The following is a 19,194-nucleotide window of genomic DNA, read 5'->3' as shown; positions in this document are numbered from 1 at the left end:
TGGCCTTTACCACACAACTCATTTTCAACAGTTGTGATTTAGTTAACATAAGAAATGACATTTTATTTATATAGAAGTTTTATTTATACTCTTAAGACACATGCAAATTTAAAGTGCTTTGAAATGTATTCAGCCATGAGTAACGTGGAAGAAAATAATCACTAATTTCAATGAAAAAGGGTCAAATTAGCCATATTGTTCTTAAAATATGAACATTAAGTTATTATTATTATAATTATTGGTAAGCTAACTGTCAAATGTTTTATCCTCAATTTTTCATACGGTGGAATCAAAATAACAACTTTGTTTTCAGTCACTGATGTTTTTTATTTGGTGACAAACGGCAGCAGGTTGTAGGATATGAGTCAAGAGGTCAAAATGTTTGTCATCTGTGTTTTACTGCTCTCAGTCTTTGGACCCTGGTCAGATGCTGAAAAGAGACAAACCAAAGAGAAGATGCTCAGAGGTCTGATGACTGGCTCAGGGGCAGTTTGGAGAAAAAACACATTAACTCTATTAGGATGTGTAGAAACACACCTTGAGAGGTGAATATAGAACCAGTGCAAATGGACGGAGGACAAAGACGACTTCTGCAGCTGCTCAGCTTCGCTGCTCTTTTTGCTTGTGGTGAGTCTCTTTGTTTTTAAGTTTCTGCCGAGCTGGTCCTGTGCGGTAACATCAACCACAGTCATGGTGTTGGGATTCACAACCTAAAGAGACAATCAACCAAATATAACCACTTGGAATTCCGATTGAATCCATCATGTGCTTTTATATGGCGTAGCTGGAGAGCACATGAACTGAAGAACTTGTGTTTTGTGTTAAATCAAGTAAAGAAACTTTACCTACAGACATGTGATGTAAAGGGGATTGTGTTTATCACAGGAAAAGTTCATTTTGACATAAAGGTAATTATTAAAAGATGGATAGAAATAAAAAAAACTAGAAAAACCAGTCATTTCTACGGAAGCGTATTGCATTCACTTAAAAAAAAAAAAAAAGCTCTGTTTTTCTGAGATAATTATCTCAGAAAATTAGAGCCTTTTTTTTTTTTTTACTCTGTAAAAGAAAGTCCTGCCCAAAGGTTATTAATGTGTGTCCTCTGTATGTGGCTGCACCTTCACAGCAAGTGGAAGTTGTTTATTTGATCTGTTAACAATTTATAAAACTAAGATTCGGTTCAAAAAATATTCAACAATCTTGATTTGACTAATAAATCAAGTCGATCAAAACAAATAATGTTTGTACAGTCCCGAAGCTATATGATGTTTGTGTTTGCACAATTTTTAAATAACAAAACAATTTAAAAACAAGACATTTGATGTTTATTTTTCACCAGGATAATGTACTTGATAAAAGTATTAAAATTGAAAAGAATAAAAAGAATAAAACAAAATACACATTCTATCAGGGGGGGGGGGGGGGGGGGGGGGGGTTTATCTCAGAAAAACAGAGTATTCTTTTTTTTTTTTTTCAAGTGAATTCACTACGCTTCCGTATATTTCCAACAGTGAAATTTGAAAGAAAAGAAATAATTTTATATTCCTCAGAAAATAGAGATGACAAATTTTTATTCCCAAAGATCTCGAAAGATATTTCTAAAATGTCAGTGATCACATCACATCTTTAAATTTGAAGAAAATATCTCAAGGCACTGGTTTATTGTGCTTTTTCTAGTTGTTGTCAAATGTCATAAAAAAAGAGAGTTTACTGTATGATTGTACAGAAATATTTTAACTGTCATTAGATTGTAAAATAGTTTAAACACAAACAAATCAAACTTTATTTTGTATCAGACATCCTGGTCTTCATCGTTGCAGGTGGAGACGAAGGCGACCAGAGCAGCTTCTCTTGTGCTAAACATGTGACTCTATATGTTAAAGTCAAACATTACCCAAATATTTGTGTGCGGTGCTGAGGTCTGACTGACACGGCTGGACTGTGGATCTGTCATGGGACATTTATGATTGACGTGCGTTCAAATCATTCACCAGCTTGAAAAATAACACATCAGCAGCTTCTTCCTCTTTTACTGATCAGCCACTGGAAGTAATCAGATTACTTTCATCCTGCTGTTCTTCCTGGCTGAAAGTTGTTCTCTTCTCAAACAACAGATTTTCTTTGATTAAAATACCCCATGTCTGCAATTACTACTAGTGTTTTTTTTAAAAGCACGAATATTATTATTATATTAACAGACACTATAGATGTGACCTACATAACACACAACTTTAGACTTGGCTTTATTAACGTGCCAGTGAGGAGGGTGGTATTTTTGAATCGTTTTTTGTTTGCCTTTATTGTCCCCACCCCCCCTGGATTAACATCAAAATTTATTTTTAAATATTTTATTCAACATTGATTAGCAAACAAACACATGGACAGAAATATAAACTTAAGACATCACAACGAAGGCAATTTGTTTGGTTTGTTTGGCAAAATAATCTTCTACTCAGAAAGCTGCTGTTGACATTTATAAAACACATAAATCGTTTCTTCTTCAGTCTTAACATAATTCACATTTGTCATCTAATATCCGACTTTACTCATATATATTTTAACATGTGCTGCTTTACATTATTACTCTGCTGTGTTGCTGTGATCTTTTGTACTTTAAATTCTTTTGTAATAAAAAAAATTGTTGTATTTTCAGCCCGTGGTCAGTGTCAGCCAGGCTGGAGGGAGTATGAGAGCAAATGTTATTTCTTCTCAAGTGACACAAAGTCCTGGTTGGACGCCAATGCATTTTGTCTGGAGCAGAACAGCAACTTGATGAGCATTCAGGACATTCATGAGAGGGTGAGACACACACACACACACACACACACACACACACACACACACACACACACACACACACACACACACACACACACACACACACACACACACACACACACACACACACACACACACCCCACATGTTGTTATTTCACACACTGGGTTGATGGATTGTCGTGTGTGTTTTCTCTAGCTGTGGGTGAGAACACAAATCAGCACAGACATCTACTGGTTTGGCCTGAATGACCGAGTCTCAGAGGGCGTCTGGGAGTGGAGCGATGGGAGTCCTTTCATTGAGTATCTATCGTAAGTAACACTCTTAACACTCTCATATCACATGAAACTCATAGATGCTTTTTAATGTTTGGTTTCCTCTCTGCTGTTTCAGATACTGGAGGGATGGCCAGCCTGACAACTGGAACGATGAGGACTGTGGTCAAGTGGTCGGATCCGGCTTTGGACAATGGAACGATGAAGACTGCAGTGTGGCGAGGAAATACATCTGCAAGCACCTCAACCGTAAGTCCGCCCACTAGTTTCCATCGTGATTTAGACTTGTATTTTTTACACTTTTAATCTATTTAAGTTTATTATTTCTCCAGCTCATGCAATAAAAATGCCATTTAATGATATATGTTGCAATTCTTCAATAAAATTTCAAAAACTAACTAGACCAAGCACTTGTTTTCCCCTCTTTGTCGTTGTGCACTCTCACTGCTGATATCATTTGTTCACAGATTAAATTCATAGTCTAAAGTTTTAGTAAAAACAAAACACTTTGTACTCATGTATGTACGTTATTCAAATACAAATCTCTTCTACACGTGTACAAACTTGAATCTCATGCAGGCTGACGGTAAACTAAGAACTTTAACTTTACTACACTAAACAAAAAACACTTTTTGAACCTAATTTGAGCTTGTGGCAAATATAATAACCTTCATTTTTTATAATTGATTGATTAAAGTATACCATAGGGTACATTTAAACTCTCCCAAATATATCTTGTGTTTAGGTTTTCTGCATTATTATGAAATCACAAAACAAAAAAGATAAGCCAGTAATAGATTGAAACACTTCCTGTTTGGAACCATCAGGACAAATTGATTGTTTTTTGAACTTCACCTTATGTTGCAGGTCTGAAATGTTCCATCATTTAAACATGAAACCACTTTTTAAAAGCTGAATTAGATTTTGACTGAACCCGCCAAAGGAAATGCTGACAGGATTAATCACACTATATTTTGGTTCTCCCTCCGCAGCCAATCCTGGGCCACAGTGTGACCTGGCCAACGGGTGGAGGCCGTACGGTTCCAACTGCTACAAGCTAAAGGCCGACACGAGGAAGAGCTGGTCGGCAGCCAGACACGACTGCGTGCAGGACGGAGGGGACCTGCTGTCCATCACCTCTGCAGCAGAAGAGCAGTACGTCACAGGGACACTGGACCCGTCACGGTTTGACCTCTGGATTGGGTTTTCCACACTGGTGAGAGGAAACCAGAGAAGAACCTCACTTCTCTCTTCTCCCTCATTTCTTCTGTATCGTTGCATTGAAAATGAAAATGCATCAGTGTGAAGATTAGCTTTGTCTCTTCAGAAATGCAACAAGATTTCCTGTCAAGTTGAAGTGGGGAACAGCCAGTTCACCTGGACTGACGCTAATGCACTGCCGTACACAAACTGGGCTGACGGTGAACCTACAGTGTAAGATGTGACATATAACATACACCTGTCGTTTCCGTTCATCCATCCATTTGTGCAGTCATGCTTTAAACAGGTCTGTTCTCTGACAGTGACACACAGTCGGGCTCGTGTGCTGCAATAATCAAAGATGCGTCGGATGACTTTGGGAAGTGGCGGTCGCATGTGTGCAGATACGAGCGTCCGTACATGTGTAAACGACCCCTGAACAGTAAGCTGGCTTGTTTTACAGCTACACAGATAAGACTTGTCGAGTTCCAGTTGTACGATAAAAAGTAAAATAACCTTTTTCCTGTTGTTCCTCCTCCAGCCATCTGCCCCGATGGCTGGTCGAGCTTCGCCGGCTCTTGTTATTGGCTGGTCAGTAACATCAACCTCTTGACCACCTGGCACGACGCCCTCACCAAGTGCTCGGATATGGGGGCTCACCTGCTGATTATAGACAGGTAGGGAAGAACACAATGGAAAACAATTCTAATATTCTACTTCGCTCTACTTTGGTCTCCAACTGATCCTCACGGAACTGTGTGGATCTTTAGCCCCTAAATTTTCCTCAAAGTTTACAAACTAGTTACTAACAATTTTTTTTTTTGAATGGACATAAAGAATAAAAAATAAATAAAAATCTACATCTACACAATCCTTGTTTTACAAAATATCTCCATCCAGATGGGAACACAAAACTGACTGCAAACGCACAAACCAAGCATGCCAGGCCAGTAGGGGGCAATAAAGGAATTGATTCATCAAATACCAGAGAAGAACAATGTGAACTTATCTCCTCAACCAGTTGTAGAGATTTGAAAATGCTCTTTTACTTACATCCCTGTTGGCGTGTGGATGAGACCAAACGCAAAGGAAAAAGTTAGACAAGGCCATGGTGAGATCCCCCAATGAAGGTGTATTTAAAGCAAAAGTGTCTATGTATCATTGTACTGAAATGTATACACTCTTCAGTTTTACTTTAAGACACAATCTTCATGGTTGTAATCTCTGAATCACACAGTGAGTTGCTGTTAAATGTTTGTCCTGTTCCTCGTGTGCAGTCAAGAAGAACAGTTCTACATAAACGGGAAACTTCCAGACTTCCACCAAGTGGACATCCCTGACATCTGGATCGGTTTATCAGGTTCTCTGCACACTAAATGTTTTAATGCTCACCATGAAACAATAAAAAAAGATGCATTGTTATCTTCGCAGTAAATGTGATGTGTGAACACGCCCCTTCAATGTCTTTTCCCCCTTTGGTTTTTGATGTTACCAGATAAAGACCAGGATGGAGATTTCAGATGGGTGGATAAATCCGCAGTTACTTTTTCTAACTATGGTCCCGGCTGGCCCAGAAACACTGCAGGTGTCTGGGACTGTGGACAGATCTTCACAGGTAGGACACAGACTCTTCCAGCTCTAAACTGACACCGACGCGTCTTCTGACGTCGACATCAGCTGAGTCCAAGTTCTCTTCCAGGAAACTATGACGGCAAATGGGAAACGACAAACTGCTTCAAGAGCCTGGGTTACATCTGTGAGATGACCGGCGGACAGAATCCGAAACCAACTTCAACTCCTGGTCAGTCGGACGAACTAACAATTTTTAAAATACTGTCTAGTTAAAGGTTTGTCAATAACCTTTTAATATGATTGCTTCAGATTCCCACTGTGATCCTGGACACTTGCTGTACGGGGACTTCTGCTATCATTTCGAGACTGAGAGGGTGAAGAACTGGCACGACGCTGAGGCCCACTGTAGCAGAGAGCAGGGTCACCTGGCCAGCTTCCACTCACAGGAAGAACTGAGCTTCCTGACGGGTGAGATCGACAAAGAGAGAATATGGTCCATTCATCCACAGACCGTATAGAGGAGAGAAAAACTGAAGAAGCTAAATATTGTTCCTTTAAATGAACTGGCTGTTCTTGTTCTTTTCTCCTGTTGCAGCTCACATGCCAGCGGAGGCCTGGGTGGGTTTGAATGACATCAGTGTTGAAAACCAGTTTGTGTACACCGATGGAACTCCTACAGTGAGTGATGAAGACAGAAGTAATATTTTCTGTTTTGAAAAATGAATCCCTAATTCATTTTGTAACACAACGCAAAAGTGTCTAAACATCCCCATGGTCACAACTATTTGAAAAATCTTTGGATTCCTGGGGAGATCCTGTTCTTTCCTCCAATTGTCTGTGTGCAAAAAGGCCTCGCAAAGACTGATGCTGCTTGTGATAAAGCATTTTTTTTGTTTTTTTCTCTGGATCTCAGGACTTCCTTCTTTGGGGAGCCAACCAGCCCGATAACGGGGAGGATAGCGAGGACTGTGTGCACCTCAGAGGCATGACTCACGCTGAAGCTGGGAAACTAAATGATGATATTTGCTCTGCCACCAAGGAATATATCTGCAAAAAAGGTCTGATACTCTAATTTTCTCCCGTAATGCTTTATCCATAAGCCTCTTGTTGCATCCATATCCTAGTTTGGAGTTAATCTTTGTCTTGTCTCGTCATAGCCAAGGGACAAGGACCTCCTCCCCAGCCCCCAACATCTGGACCAGGTTACCTTTATACTACACTGATCATAACACATCAGCCTTTATCAGAGTCAGATCAAATGTGTGTGTTAATCTGGATGTGTGCGTTGAAAGCTGTCTGCTTTATTTGTTGCAGGATGGAATGATAAGTGTGGTTCCTGGATGTCCGACCCTTTTAACGACTACTGCTACCTGTTCAACTACCTGTCGATGAGGAAGTGGGCCGAGGCTCGAGCCGACTGCGTCAACCAGGGAGGAGACCTCATCAGTATCACTGACCCCTATGAGCAAGCCTTCATACAGGGTACGGCTTCCTCACTTCTCTATTCCAATTATTATTATTTTCTGAATACAGCCTGTTTTAATATATTGACATAGTTCATATTACATATTTACACTTATTGTGTCTGTCCAGTTATGTGTAATTATATTTATCAGGTGGGTGAGGGTCGAAATACAGAACATTCAATATGACAGCCTATTATAATGTCATCGTTTCTTCAGGAAATCAAATCACAGATAACATAGATAGATAGATAGATAGATAGATAGATAGATAGATAGATAGATAGATAGATAGATAGATAGATAGATAGATAGATAGTTGATTGATTGAGTGATTGCATTTAATTCATATTTCGGTTGTTTCCTCCCAGGGGTGATCCAGACGAGTCCCACAGGGATCTCACTGTGGATGGGCGGCCATGACTCCATCACTGAGGGCGGCTGGGAGTGGAGTGACGGCTCTCCTTTCAGATACATTCGCTGGAACGCAGGTTCATATAAAACCCAAATATGTCTCACGTAATATCTGTGATAGTTCATTCAGACACTAGAAGGTCAGTAGAGCACATACCTCCACCACAGCCCCCTTATTAAACCACATTCAACTTAACCAAATCCAGATATTTATGTGGATCAAATTACACACACTCATAAATATCATCAGGATGCATGGTTTATTCTCAGTTTTTAGACGAGAAAGGGGGATTGAAAAGAGTTGGAGTTGGAGAGAGGGGTGTGAGGAAGACCAACACTAGATTCTCTTCCTTCGTCTTCCTTCACAGGCAACCCAGACGACTACTATGGGGAAGACTGCCTTTCTATAATTATTAACAATGGCTACTGGAATGATGACAACTGTGAGAGTAACAGAGGATACATCTGCAAGCGGAGAGGTAAGATATGTGGCTCGAAATGTTGCTGCTGGTGCAAATCGAAAACTAAGACAATAAACAGAGTATTGATAAATGTTGTTAAAACCATACTGATGTTTCTCCTGTCAGGAAACCTGCCCGAGCCTCCTCCACCCCACGATGGTAATGATACCTCACTGTTATTACTATTATATGTGTTACGATCAGTTATATTCGGTTCGCAGTTCACTTGATTTTGTAACTTCTTCCTGCTACAGGTTTCATGACAGCGCTGGTGTGCCAGGACTCCTCCGCCGTCCTCCACTGTCCACATGAAAGTGTCATCGACATCCAGTCTGCCTTCTACGGACGGAAGAGTGATGACATCTGTCCACATCTGGGTGGATCAACAGGTGCTGTAGCACTTTTAGCAACGGCCAAAGGAACTTTACATAGGATTAAAGAGCAGAGAGAGAGTTCCAGAGGGAGGGGGCAGAAAAGGCTCTGGTGCTCAGTGCTGAGTGGAGGTGAGAGGAGGTTGGCCTCAGAGGAGGGAGTGTGGTGGTGGAACATGTCAGTGAGGAAGAAGGGGGCCTGGTCATGGTGGGATTTTGACTTTGAATGGAAAATAGAAGGACTTTGAATTGGATCTGTTGTGGGAAAAGGGGGCGTGTGAAGAGTCTGAAGAACAAGGGTGAGCAGTCGAACAACAGAACTATTGGTCATTAGTTGCTAACATCACAAAAGTGGTTTAAAGAGATAATTAAAATGCCAGCTGTCAGTGTGTGTCATTGCCTTTTGACTGGTAACTCATGTAAATCATAATAAATCACCTCTGTTGTTGTTTGCTTCACCAAATGATCCCGTCTGTCCGTGCAGAAAGCTGCACAGTGGAAGGTGTCCTCCCGATGGTAAGGAAGGCGTGTGACAACCGACCCTTCTGCTTCGTGTACGCCCACACGGAGGAGGACCCCTGCCCTGCCGTTTCCAAATATATGGAGATCGTCTACAGCTGTGAACAAAAAGGTAGACTCCTCTTCGTGTTCTTGTCCTATAGAGATGTCCTTCATCGGTCAGATCCTCTAATGTGTTGTGATCTGGCTGCCCTCAGCGTGTCTCCACGGCCTGGGTGTCGAGGATGGAAACATCACAGACTCCCAGCTCTCTGCTTCCTCCTCCATTGGGGCTTTCACTCCCAACAAAGCCCGTTTGAATGGGAACTCCTGCTGGATGCCTTCAGGAAACCGTACGTACCAGCACATATAAAGTACTGTTTTGCTTTTTGGCACCAAATACCTTCTTTATTTCTGTCGAAGTTCAGCTTAAGTCATAAAATGTGACCAACTGGTGTCATCACGTCAATCTAACACTAACTCTAATGTCTCCAGCAACTTCCAGCTGGATCCAGGTGGACCTGGGCCAGACCAGAAAGGTGACAGGGATAGTGATCCAGGGTTGTCCTCAGAATGACCACTGGCTCACTAAATTCAAGATCCAGCACAGTATGGACGGAGCAACCTGGACTGATTACACAGGCGACGGGCGAGTGAGTAAACAGAGAGTAACGCCGTCTTGAGTATTGCCAGGGGCTGAGGTCCGTCCTTTTTCAAGCAACACCAACAGCTTTTTTTATCTTAAGATAACAGCTTCAAAATGAGTCTGATGCTTCACTGACTTGGAATAGAGAGAATGGTGCCACTTTCATTCCCACTCCTCACCCTGAACTTTTTTAGCTTCATGTAACTTTGTTGAGTGGGTACGATCTCATGTGAGAAGGGAAGAACTGACTAATAAATAGTCAGAATCAAGCCAAAGCAAAATTCAAGAGTGATGCTGAACTGCAGATCAGTTAAACCCGCTCAGAAGTGATTAAAAATCTGCATTAACTCAGCCAGGAAGCTGGGGATCGTGGCTTTTATCCACCGTCACAGTCACGGCTCGCTCAACATGTCGATAGGATTGAAAACCACTTGATCACTCTGACACAGAGCCCACTAGAATAATTCACCATATGTGGCTGCAGAGGGCGCTGTTGCTCAGTAAAAGTTACATAGTGTTGCTTTAACGGCCAAACAGTGAAGGAGGAAAACAGGAGGTGATTCCTGATTTCCTCGGTTTCTAGTTTCTCCCAGGTTCAACAGACAGAAACACCCCCGACACTCAGCTACTGGGTTCACCTTTGGCAGCTCAGTACGTCCGTATCCTCCCGCTGGACTTTAGCGGGCAGGCGGGCCTTCGATTTGATGTCCTGGGATGCACCCCAGACTGTGAGAAAAAAAACTACACTTGTTGTTACAAGCAAAATTGTGAAAACGATACGTGATACTGTCCTGTGCTGTCACATATTAACACTGAAAGACATCTGTTGTGGTCCAACAGATGCGATTGCATGCGCCAACAAGCCCAACTTCAACCTTGCCAATGATCGAATGACGTAAGTGAAACCTGAAATAATATTTATACACATGTACTGATGTGACATTTCGAATCTGTTTGTGTTATACTGATATTTAAGTGATATTTCTATTGATTATAAAATCTCATGTCTCTGTCAGTGTCCACTGTCCGGCAGGCTGTGCCAAGGCAAATTACAGAGTCTATGGCACTTCTGTGTATCGTGGGGTAGGTGACTTTCTGACCGTTTAATCTGTGCCGCACAGTCCTCACTTGTTTAAATCCAACACATAATTCTATGCAACAGGACTCAAACACCTGTGCAGCAGCGATCCACGCCGGAGTGATACTAAACGAAATTGGTGGAGACTGCACTGTGTTGAAAGCTGCAGGACAGGGCCTGTACCCCGGCTCCACCAGGAACGGCATCACCTCCAGACAGTACGTGGCTCAAACTTAAGCTTTAATCCTTAATTCATTTTCTTGTCATTTATTGCAACAGACCAGTGAGGTTTCATTAATGAGTTTACTTTCTCCAGATTCGATGGAGACTATGCTGTATCGTACATATTTGCAGATGGGGGTGAGTTTCCATGCATTTATAAAACCTTTGAATTGTTGTATTTCCTCTAAACAGGACCTATTTATCTACGTTTCTTTTGGAAGTATATTTTCCCTTCTCTTCTGTCCTCTTCAGAGCTGAGGTGCTCTGGGCCTGACTGGTATGAGTTCGGAGACTTCTGCTACAAACCTTTCGAAGACAGAAAGACGTGGCACGATGCCCGCGACACCTGCAGGAGTCTGGGAGCTGAACTCGTCTCCATCCTCTCCATGACTGAGCAGACCTGGCTGGAGAGTTACTTGTACATGGGTACGGAGAAAAACCCCAGAAGAAAGCTGGTTTAATGTGAAGATGATGTTATAGAATGTGAGACTGTTGAAAGGAGGTAGAAGTGAAGGTTTCAAGGCCTGTTTCAACTTGAATTAATTATGAAACAAGGAAGAGTTGGAGGCATCAACAAAAATGGTTCCAAAATATCTGAAAGTATCAAAAGAAAAAATATATAATTACAGGTTTAAGGCGAGAGTTGTTGAAATTGCCATGAAAGCACAGCCTAACTAAACCTGATCCTGAACCTGAACCTCGGGGTGTTTACCATATAGTCCCAACCAACGCCAGGCCAAACAATAATTAAAATGAATAAATATAGCAGTTTAAATCAACAAATAAAAAAATCTATTTCCACAAAAGGCATGTCTGTCTTTACAAAAAATATGGCTGTAACAAAAGGGTTAGGTCTTCGATCCCCTTCTTCTCCAGTCCGCATGCTCAAGTGTCTTTGTCAACACACTGAACCTCAAATTGCCCCTGACGGTCATGTGACTGTAACGTAAAGCGCTTTGTAGATAAGATGAGAAAAGTGCTTTATAACAACAGTTAATTTACCATTTCTTCCTTCATAGCTACCGATGATGTGTGGACCGGTCTGAACGACCTGTTCTTCACGGGCATGTTCACCTGGTCTGACATGCACATGGTCACCTTCACCTACTGGGCTCCAGGGGAACCCAACAACCACGACGGCTTCAGCGAATACTGTGTTGAGATGTTACACCAGGTGAGGCGAGAGAGAGCGAGAGAGCGAGAGAGAGAGAGAGAGAGAGAGAGAGAGAGAGAGAGAGAGAGAGAGAGAGAGAGTTACACTACAGATAGAATTCAGCCACATTATTCATTCTTTGCAGTGAACGTCAAGTCCTTTATTTTCTCTCTGTTCCAGACTGGACGATGGAGCGACGCCTCCTGTTCAGAGCTCAACACGTACATATGCAAAACCCCCAAAGACCATTACCCACTGCCCTCTGTGAAACCCACCCAATACGGATGTCCTCAGGTACCACATGTTTTATATTTGCCTTTTAAACATAAACTGATTTACACAATACTTATTCAGTGCTGTGGTGCGTGTTGTGTGTACGGGTTGGGGGGGGCTGTAATAAGCTCATGACTGTAATACGTATTTCAGGGGTGGGATGCTTACGGCTACTCCTGCTACTGGATGGAGGAGACCCCCCAGAGCTGGTCTGATGCTAAGGTCTTCTGCACAGAGCAGGACGGCTTCCTGCTGCACATCGGAGACATGTAAGTCTGAAAAGCACATATTCAAACAGGAGAGATGTCTTTCACACCACCAGTATTCTGCAACTTTTGTCTTGAAAGACTGTTGCTTTTCCCTGTTTCCTCTATTTAGGGGGGGGGGGGGCATTCATTCCCCTGCACCTCTTGTCCTTTATTAACTCTTCAATTCCTTTTTACAATATTTATTCTTTATCTAATTAAGTTTTTTGTGAAGATCTTTAAGCCGGACATCCTGAAAGCATAATGCCTTCAAGCCGGCGACAGTTTGTCCGCTCGTCCCATTCTTGTGAACGTTATATCTCAGGAGCACCTTGAGAGAATTTCTTCATATTTGTTCGGTTCAGATTTTTGTGGCCTACGTTCAAACCTAAAGGGAACTTCATTACATCTGGAACAAACATTCACCAGGACTCAAGGAGGACCTGACTAGAATTTGGAGGTCAAAGGTCATGGCAACCTCATGAGCCTGGACAAATAATATATGTGAACAGAAACTGCACAGGTTGGCGTTGGCATACAACCACACGGCTGTAATTGTATTATATATTTTCTATTTGTGTTTTTTTTGTGTTATTTGTGTATCACACTGACAAATTTCCTCTTCCCTTGTAGTTATGAGCAGGCGCATTTTACCGTGGCGTTGTCGGGAAAGACAGGGATGTGGTGGCTGGGCCTGCGTGCTCGCGGAGGCACATCTGGAGGGGTGGACTACATCTGGGACAACGGCTCCCCTCTCTCCTTCACTCACTGGGACAGAAACCAGCCAGGTACACAGCAAGCACCAACCAGAACAGGACAAGGTGAACACAGCGGAAAAACCCTGATTTCCCTTTTTTTCCCCCATCTGTAGATAGCGGGGATGGGACCTGTGTCGCTATGACAACAGGCCAGATTGGTGGTTTCTGGGATGACAAGCAGTGCTCTGAGAAGTTCGCCTTCATCTGTGAGAGACCCAGGCCGGACATCACCCCACCCACCCAACCCCCGACTCCTCCTCCAGCGCAGGGCTGTTCTGAGGGCTGGACGGCCCTGCCTCACTTCAGGAACTGTTACAGGGTAAATAAAGCAGAAAATGAAACACCTACAAAAACACAAATCTCTTCAGCGCCCACGAGGTCAGAGATTAGTTTATAATAACGGATTTATTGGCTTACAGCTCTTCCACAATGTGGACTGGTCCCTGAAGAAGAGCTGGGGAGCCGCACACGAGGACTGCGTGTCCAGAGGAGCTGATCTGGTCAGCATCCACAACCAGGAGGAGGAGGAGTTCCTGTCTCTGTACAGCAAGGGCAGCAGCAAGTGGATCGGCCTCAAGCACAACCCCACAGAGGGAGGTGGGTAGGACGTGTGTTGTATAGAATGAACCCCCGGTGGAAGCTTATTGGGATCCAAATAATGAAAACACGTAAAAAAAACCCTGCTGATTATTCGGGTGTTTCTAGGTCATTCTTGGAGTGACGGCTCACCCCTGTCCCACACCAACTGGGGCCCCGGGGAACCCAACAACCACGAGGACCGCGAGGACTGTGTGGAGATGGTGAGCAGCACCAATGGGACGTTCTCCTGGTGGAACGACCTCAACTGTGACGCCCACCAGGACTGGATATGCACGATCACTAAGGGAAGGACCCCCATCCTGCCCCCTGTGCCCCCCCCTCCACTCCCAGGTGAACTCTTCCCTCAAAGTCTTGTTTCTGTTATTCTAAGGCCAGATCTATTTTATAATATAATTCTAATACACTTTATTTCTCTTGTGTTCTCATGCCCCAACCCTCAGCTCCTGACTGCGGAACCAACGTTGGCTGGAGGAAGAACAACGACATCTGTTATTACTACAACGACACAGACGTGGTGGACTTCCACACGGCCATCATGCGCTGCTACGCTGAGAAAGCCTCACTCGTCTCCATCCACAGCAAAGATGAACAGGCCTACGTCAACACCATGGTATCCATTTTGTTTATTTTACAACTTCTACAGAGCAAAAGCACAGTAGAACATGTTGAATATGTTGCATGTTTGTTTTCCAGGTGGGGACAGGGCGAGTCACTGCAGCCTGGATCGGAATGAGGATGATCGGCATCGCGAACGGACAGTACCTGTATGTACAAGTGGTCGGAATTCAGTTTGGGTCAAATTAAAGGGAATGATAAAATCCACATTTTTAGCTCCGTCAAGGAGGTTTTATTTTCATCTGCAGTTCTTTGTCTGTTAGTGAGCAGGATTACCACAGAACTTAGTGGAAGGATGTGGTGTGGGTCAGGGAAGAACCCATTAAACGTTGGTGCGGCTCCAGGAATTCTTTCCCTTTTACTTTGACATCGTGGGATGGGAAGTTTTTCTTTGAGGGGAAAGGTTTTTTCAGCCTCTCTGTGTTTTCCCAGTTAGAGGATTGTGGTTGTTACAGGTTTCTAGCTCTATTTGCTACTATGATGTGGCCTTAGCTATAAGGCTTGTGTTAATTTGAATGGATTCTCGGGCCTTAGCAGCAGTTTGTGCTCTACTGAGGGCAATTCTAGTTGTTTGCTGCATCATACAGCTCAGATTTGAACGTGTGGACTGTGGTGAAGGTGTGACGTTAGAGACATTCTGTAGCTGCTCGACAGTGAATAATGAAAATAGTAATTTAGACTCACACTCTAAAATCTATATTCAGATATTTGGATGAACTGTCTCACGTTAAAGTCCAGAGAGTCCTTTGTTATTATCATTCATTTCTTCTAGGGAGGGTTTTTAATTCAAACTGTATGATTATATGCCACAAAGCAAGATCTGCTCCAGAAACTATGTATATTTTTGTGTTGTTGATACAAAAGATCAATACCAAGATGTGTGTGTTTTATCCTCACAGCTGGATGGACCACTCCCCTGTGACGTACACTCACTGGGCCTCGGGTGAGCCCAACAACGCCAACGGGGAGGAGCAGTGTGTTCATATGAACAGACATCAAGGTACTGAAATTTCTAAATAATCCGAAAATCGTGCCCCGCCCCCCCGCCCGATATTTACACTGAGCTCTGGTTTGTCGAGGTGGATGGAACGATGCCAACTGTGGTCGGGCCGCAGCAGGTTACGTCTGCAAGAAGCTCCCCGGAGACGACCACACCCCTCCTCCACCCACACAGTCCTGGGAGGGCCACTGCCCTGAAGGTAACATACACATCTTAAATAGAACACATAAAACACATAAAATGATATATTTCATAAATAAAACACACAGGTTATATGTATAGATCTGCATACTTGATATATTCTATTCTTATCGTCAGTAAATACCATGAAAAGACCAAAGCTGAATGAATCCACTTACTAACAAGTATTGTATGATTCACCAAGGCCTGATGCAGTTTATCCCTCTGAGCCATAGAGCGTCGCTGTGTCACGTATTAAATCCGCTGGAGAAAACAGATCCCAATAAACACACAATTTACTCCTGTTTGATTAGTGTTTGCTAAAAGCTACAGTTCCCAGCTGCTACTAAGACAAAATCTAATAATCAATCATTCAAATCAATAATCAGGAACACTTCGGGATGATGTTGGATTTTTTATGTCTATTTTTTGTAAATAAAATTATGTAGACTGTAAATGAAGCTTTTCTCTTTATTGCCCACCTCGCAGTGATGAGCAGATGTAAATCATTTCTCTACCTGTTATTTATCTCACATACACAACGTGTGTGTACAGGAGTCAAGATGTAAGTGTTGTTAGCTGGAAGTACCTTTAAATATGTTGCCCATCTACTTTCCTCCCTCCCTCTCCGCAGGTTGGATGCGTTTCAAGGACAAGTGCTTCATGTTCAAAGGGAAGAAAAACGACCTTAAAGCCAACTGGTCCTCCGCTCGGAGCTGGTGCAAAGAACAAGGCGGAGAGCTGGCGGTTATTGATGACCAGTATGAGAATGGTGAGCACAGCAGAGAACTACTGTCTGAAGGAATGAATGAGTCCAGCTCAGAGTGTTTGAATAGTTTAATCGTCTCCTGCAGACTTTGTGTCCAGCTACCTGAGGGACCTGGAGCTCCCCACGTGGATCGGCCTGTCCGATCTCTTGGCAGAGAACCAGTACGCCTGGAGCGACGGGGTCAGCCCAGTGCTCTACACCAACTGGAATGACAAGGAGCCCAACAATGCAGGAGGAACGGTGAGGATACTTTAATAACATGGTTTATTTCTATGATAAGTGGAGCAAAGCAGGTTCAAATTAGATTACATTCAGCTTTTAACTCTCTGAACAGGAACACTGTGTGGCAATGAGTCACGGCCCCCTGGTGACGGGCAAGTGGAACGACGACGCCTGTCACAAGGATCACAGCTTCATCTGCTACAGGAAGAAATGTCAGTAAACAACCCCAGTCGTCATTCATCCACCTAAAATAACATGAACTCACTGATGCAGCTGAATCATCCCTGTTCAGGCCCGAACTAAAGCTATTTGTCCATCTCGCTCCACGTCAGCCAGCAGCATCGCGCCTCCACCCCCAACCCAGAGCCCCTGCCCGGGTGGCTACGTCTCCTGGTATCAGAACTGCTACAAGCTGGTGGAGGAGCCTGCGACCTGGGACGCGGCCCAGAAAGCCTGCGAGCAACAGGGAGGGAACCTGGCGAGCATCGACATGAGCTACGACCAGGCCTTCGTCGCAGGAGTGGTGCTGCAGGGCAGAGCCGACGCCTGGATCGGACTCAGGCGCCAGGTGGAAATACACAGTAGTCAGACTGAAGTACCTACAGACTAAAAACTAATTATAGCCCCTGAAAACAATGAAAATGTCAGTCAATGCTAAAAAATATCCTCCAATTTGTATTTATTAAAAAACTCAACTAATCTCAGTTCTAAACAAACAACCGTCATAAAACAATATACAAATTACAAGTTAAAGTAATGCATTTATCTTATCTTAGTTATACACAAAGTTATACCATCAAGTTTCACTATGAAACGACTTCACAGGGGGAAATAAAGCTCCCATTGTCTTGTGATGCAGGATGAGAGCTCGTATTCGTGGACAGACGGCTGGCCCGTGTTCTTCACTCAGTGGGGACCAGGAGAGCCCAGCAACATAAAGGACGAGGGCTGCGTGAGTATGCACGCGTCACGCCTGTTCCACGGGACCTGGAACGACACCAAGTGTGACCAGGCCAAACCCTACATCTGCAAGATCTCCTCAGGTACACCTCACACCTTCGCTTCTTCCTCCCTCTCTGTCCCAGCTGGTTCTGTAACAGTGATCCAAAGCTTTATTCACAGTCTAAAGCTTGAACTGTTAATAAAAACTGTTTCATAAACGTGACTTCATCAGAGACCCCGCCACCAACTCCCGCCCCTGGTGATGGGAAGTGTCTGCCGTTCTGGATCCCCTATGGCCGCTACTGTTACTTTGTGTACAACCAGCAGAAGGGCTTCTCCTGGCCGGACTCCCGACACTACTGCCAGGAAGTCAAGGCAGAGCTGGCGTCCATCCACAGCCGAGCGGAGGTGGAGTTCATCAGGAACCTCAACTACACCAAACATCACAACATCTGGATCGGACTCACCAGGGACCGCAACTGTGAGTGCAGCCGTGGAACGACGATACGTCTACGTCTTTCCGACATGGACGATAACTGGATGATAAATGACAAATGACATGCCTGAACCTTTGCGTGTTTGTTTTTTTCAGTCGGCTGGGGCTGGACAGACAAGACATCTCTGGGCTTCCTGAACTGGGCTCCCAGTGAACCCAACATGGCCTTTCACCCCGGGGACGTGGCCGAGGAGAACTGCGTGGAGATGTATGGCGACGGGCGCTGGAACGACAACAACTGCCTGCAGAAGAGAGGGTTTGCGTGTCGCCACCGCCAGTGTAAGGATGAAAAGGAAAACGTGCATCTATATATTCTAATGAAATATAAAAGGTTATGGGTTTATTTCTGTTTTCAAAGCTCTGAGGAAAGGAAACAGAAAATGTTAAAGAAAAGGGATTTGATGACAAACTAACAGCTTCTTGTAACACCCTCTTTCAGACTACACAACAGATGATGGCGGGAATCCTATTTTCCCCACCGATGGTCCAGGTGTCAACAGTAAGTGTGAAAAAGTGCTGAATCCAACTTCCTTATCATGTGTGCGTTTTTCTTTTGGCCTGCTTTGATTACTCGAGTTTTAACCAAGCTGATGGATCGCAATGTTGCTCCGTTGCTTGCTTCTCTGATCCAGACTAAAATGTCTCTCTTGGGATACATTGCCCTAAAATGTTACCTGACAATCATGGTCCCTTGAGGATAAATCGTACGACTTTGGTGATCATGTAACTTGTCTGGTATCTGATATCTGTGTCTCTGTACAGACGGAGGCGTGATAGCTGGTGCCGTCATCGCAGCCTTGGTGTTGCTCATCTTGATAGCTGGAGGGCTGTTCTACCTCTTCAGGGTGCGCGGCTACAAGCTAAGCGTCATGAGCCTGCCAACACGAAGAGCCACCGTCATTGATGTGGTGAGTTATTGATCAGCCAGGAAGGATTGGTTCAAGTGTTGAGAATGATATGCTCAA

At 43.7% G+C, this 19,194-nt stretch overlaps 2 protein-coding genes across 2 annotated transcripts in view; both read left to right on the top strand.

Annotated features, from left to right (window-relative positions):
• The first annotated feature begins 566 nt into the window (after positions 1-566).
• Positions 567-5,898, top strand: LOC117772198 (C-type mannose receptor 2). The gene is made up of 10 exons (XM_034603173.1): positions 567-627; positions 2,654-2,799; positions 2,975-3,087; positions 3,170-3,300; positions 4,044-4,267; positions 4,379-4,485; positions 4,575-4,693; positions 4,793-4,928; positions 5,529-5,611; positions 5,747-5,898. The coding sequence occupies exons 1-10, from the start codon at positions 567-569 to the stop codon at positions 5,896-5,898; spliced, it is 1,272 nt and encodes a 423-aa protein (XP_034459064.1).
• Positions 5,750-19,194, top strand: part of LOC117771831 (macrophage mannose receptor 1) — a 16,485-nt gene continuing 3,040 nt past the window's right edge. The window contains exons 1-40 of the mRNA XM_034602620.1: positions 5,750-5,866; positions 5,951-6,052; positions 6,133-6,291; positions 6,419-6,501; positions 6,737-6,881; positions 6,981-7,025; positions 7,138-7,305; positions 7,658-7,777; positions 8,069-8,179; positions 8,288-8,320; positions 8,416-8,550; positions 9,017-9,163; positions 9,249-9,383; positions 9,526-9,683; positions 10,260-10,404; positions 10,517-10,571; positions 10,693-10,759; positions 10,839-10,972; positions 11,071-11,114; positions 11,229-11,402; positions 11,996-12,150; positions 12,310-12,423; positions 12,556-12,671; positions 13,281-13,435; positions 13,519-13,724; positions 13,825-14,002; positions 14,111-14,335; positions 14,446-14,615; positions 14,699-14,769; positions 15,520-15,620; positions 15,700-15,819; positions 16,435-16,572; positions 16,655-16,809; positions 16,904-17,003; positions 17,124-17,359; positions 17,651-17,834; positions 17,966-18,214; positions 18,326-18,508; positions 18,669-18,728; positions 18,992-19,137. Of these exons, the coding sequence (XP_034458511.1) occupies positions 6,013-6,052; positions 6,133-6,291; positions 6,419-6,501; positions 6,737-6,881; positions 6,981-7,025; positions 7,138-7,305; positions 7,658-7,777; positions 8,069-8,179; positions 8,288-8,320; positions 8,416-8,550; positions 9,017-9,163; positions 9,249-9,383; positions 9,526-9,683; positions 10,260-10,404; positions 10,517-10,571; positions 10,693-10,759; positions 10,839-10,972; positions 11,071-11,114; positions 11,229-11,402; positions 11,996-12,150; positions 12,310-12,423; positions 12,556-12,671; positions 13,281-13,435; positions 13,519-13,724; positions 13,825-14,002; positions 14,111-14,335; positions 14,446-14,615; positions 14,699-14,769; positions 15,520-15,620; positions 15,700-15,819; positions 16,435-16,572; positions 16,655-16,809; positions 16,904-17,003; positions 17,124-17,359; positions 17,651-17,834; positions 17,966-18,214; positions 18,326-18,508; positions 18,669-18,728; positions 18,992-19,137 (5,160 nt within the window). The 5' untranslated portion in view covers positions 5,750-5,866; positions 5,951-6,012. The remainder of the gene's footprint in view (positions 5,867-5,950; positions 6,053-6,132; positions 6,292-6,418; positions 6,502-6,736; positions 6,882-6,980; positions 7,026-7,137; positions 7,306-7,657; positions 7,778-8,068; positions 8,180-8,287; positions 8,321-8,415; positions 8,551-9,016; positions 9,164-9,248; positions 9,384-9,525; positions 9,684-10,259; positions 10,405-10,516; positions 10,572-10,692; positions 10,760-10,838; positions 10,973-11,070; positions 11,115-11,228; positions 11,403-11,995; positions 12,151-12,309; positions 12,424-12,555; positions 12,672-13,280; positions 13,436-13,518; positions 13,725-13,824; positions 14,003-14,110; positions 14,336-14,445; positions 14,616-14,698; positions 14,770-15,519; positions 15,621-15,699; positions 15,820-16,434; positions 16,573-16,654; positions 16,810-16,903; positions 17,004-17,123; positions 17,360-17,650; positions 17,835-17,965; positions 18,215-18,325; positions 18,509-18,668; positions 18,729-18,991; positions 19,138-19,194) is intronic.

Source organism: Hippoglossus hippoglossus, chromosome 12 (assembly GCF_009819705.1).
Source record: "Hippoglossus hippoglossus isolate fHipHip1 chromosome 12, fHipHip1.pri, whole genome shotgun sequence".
In the NCBI taxonomy this organism is placed as follows: Eukaryota; Metazoa; Chordata; class Actinopteri; order Pleuronectiformes; family Pleuronectidae; genus Hippoglossus; species Hippoglossus hippoglossus.
Note: the sequence above shows the minus strand (reverse complement) of the source record. Positions and strands in the feature narration are given on the sequence as shown.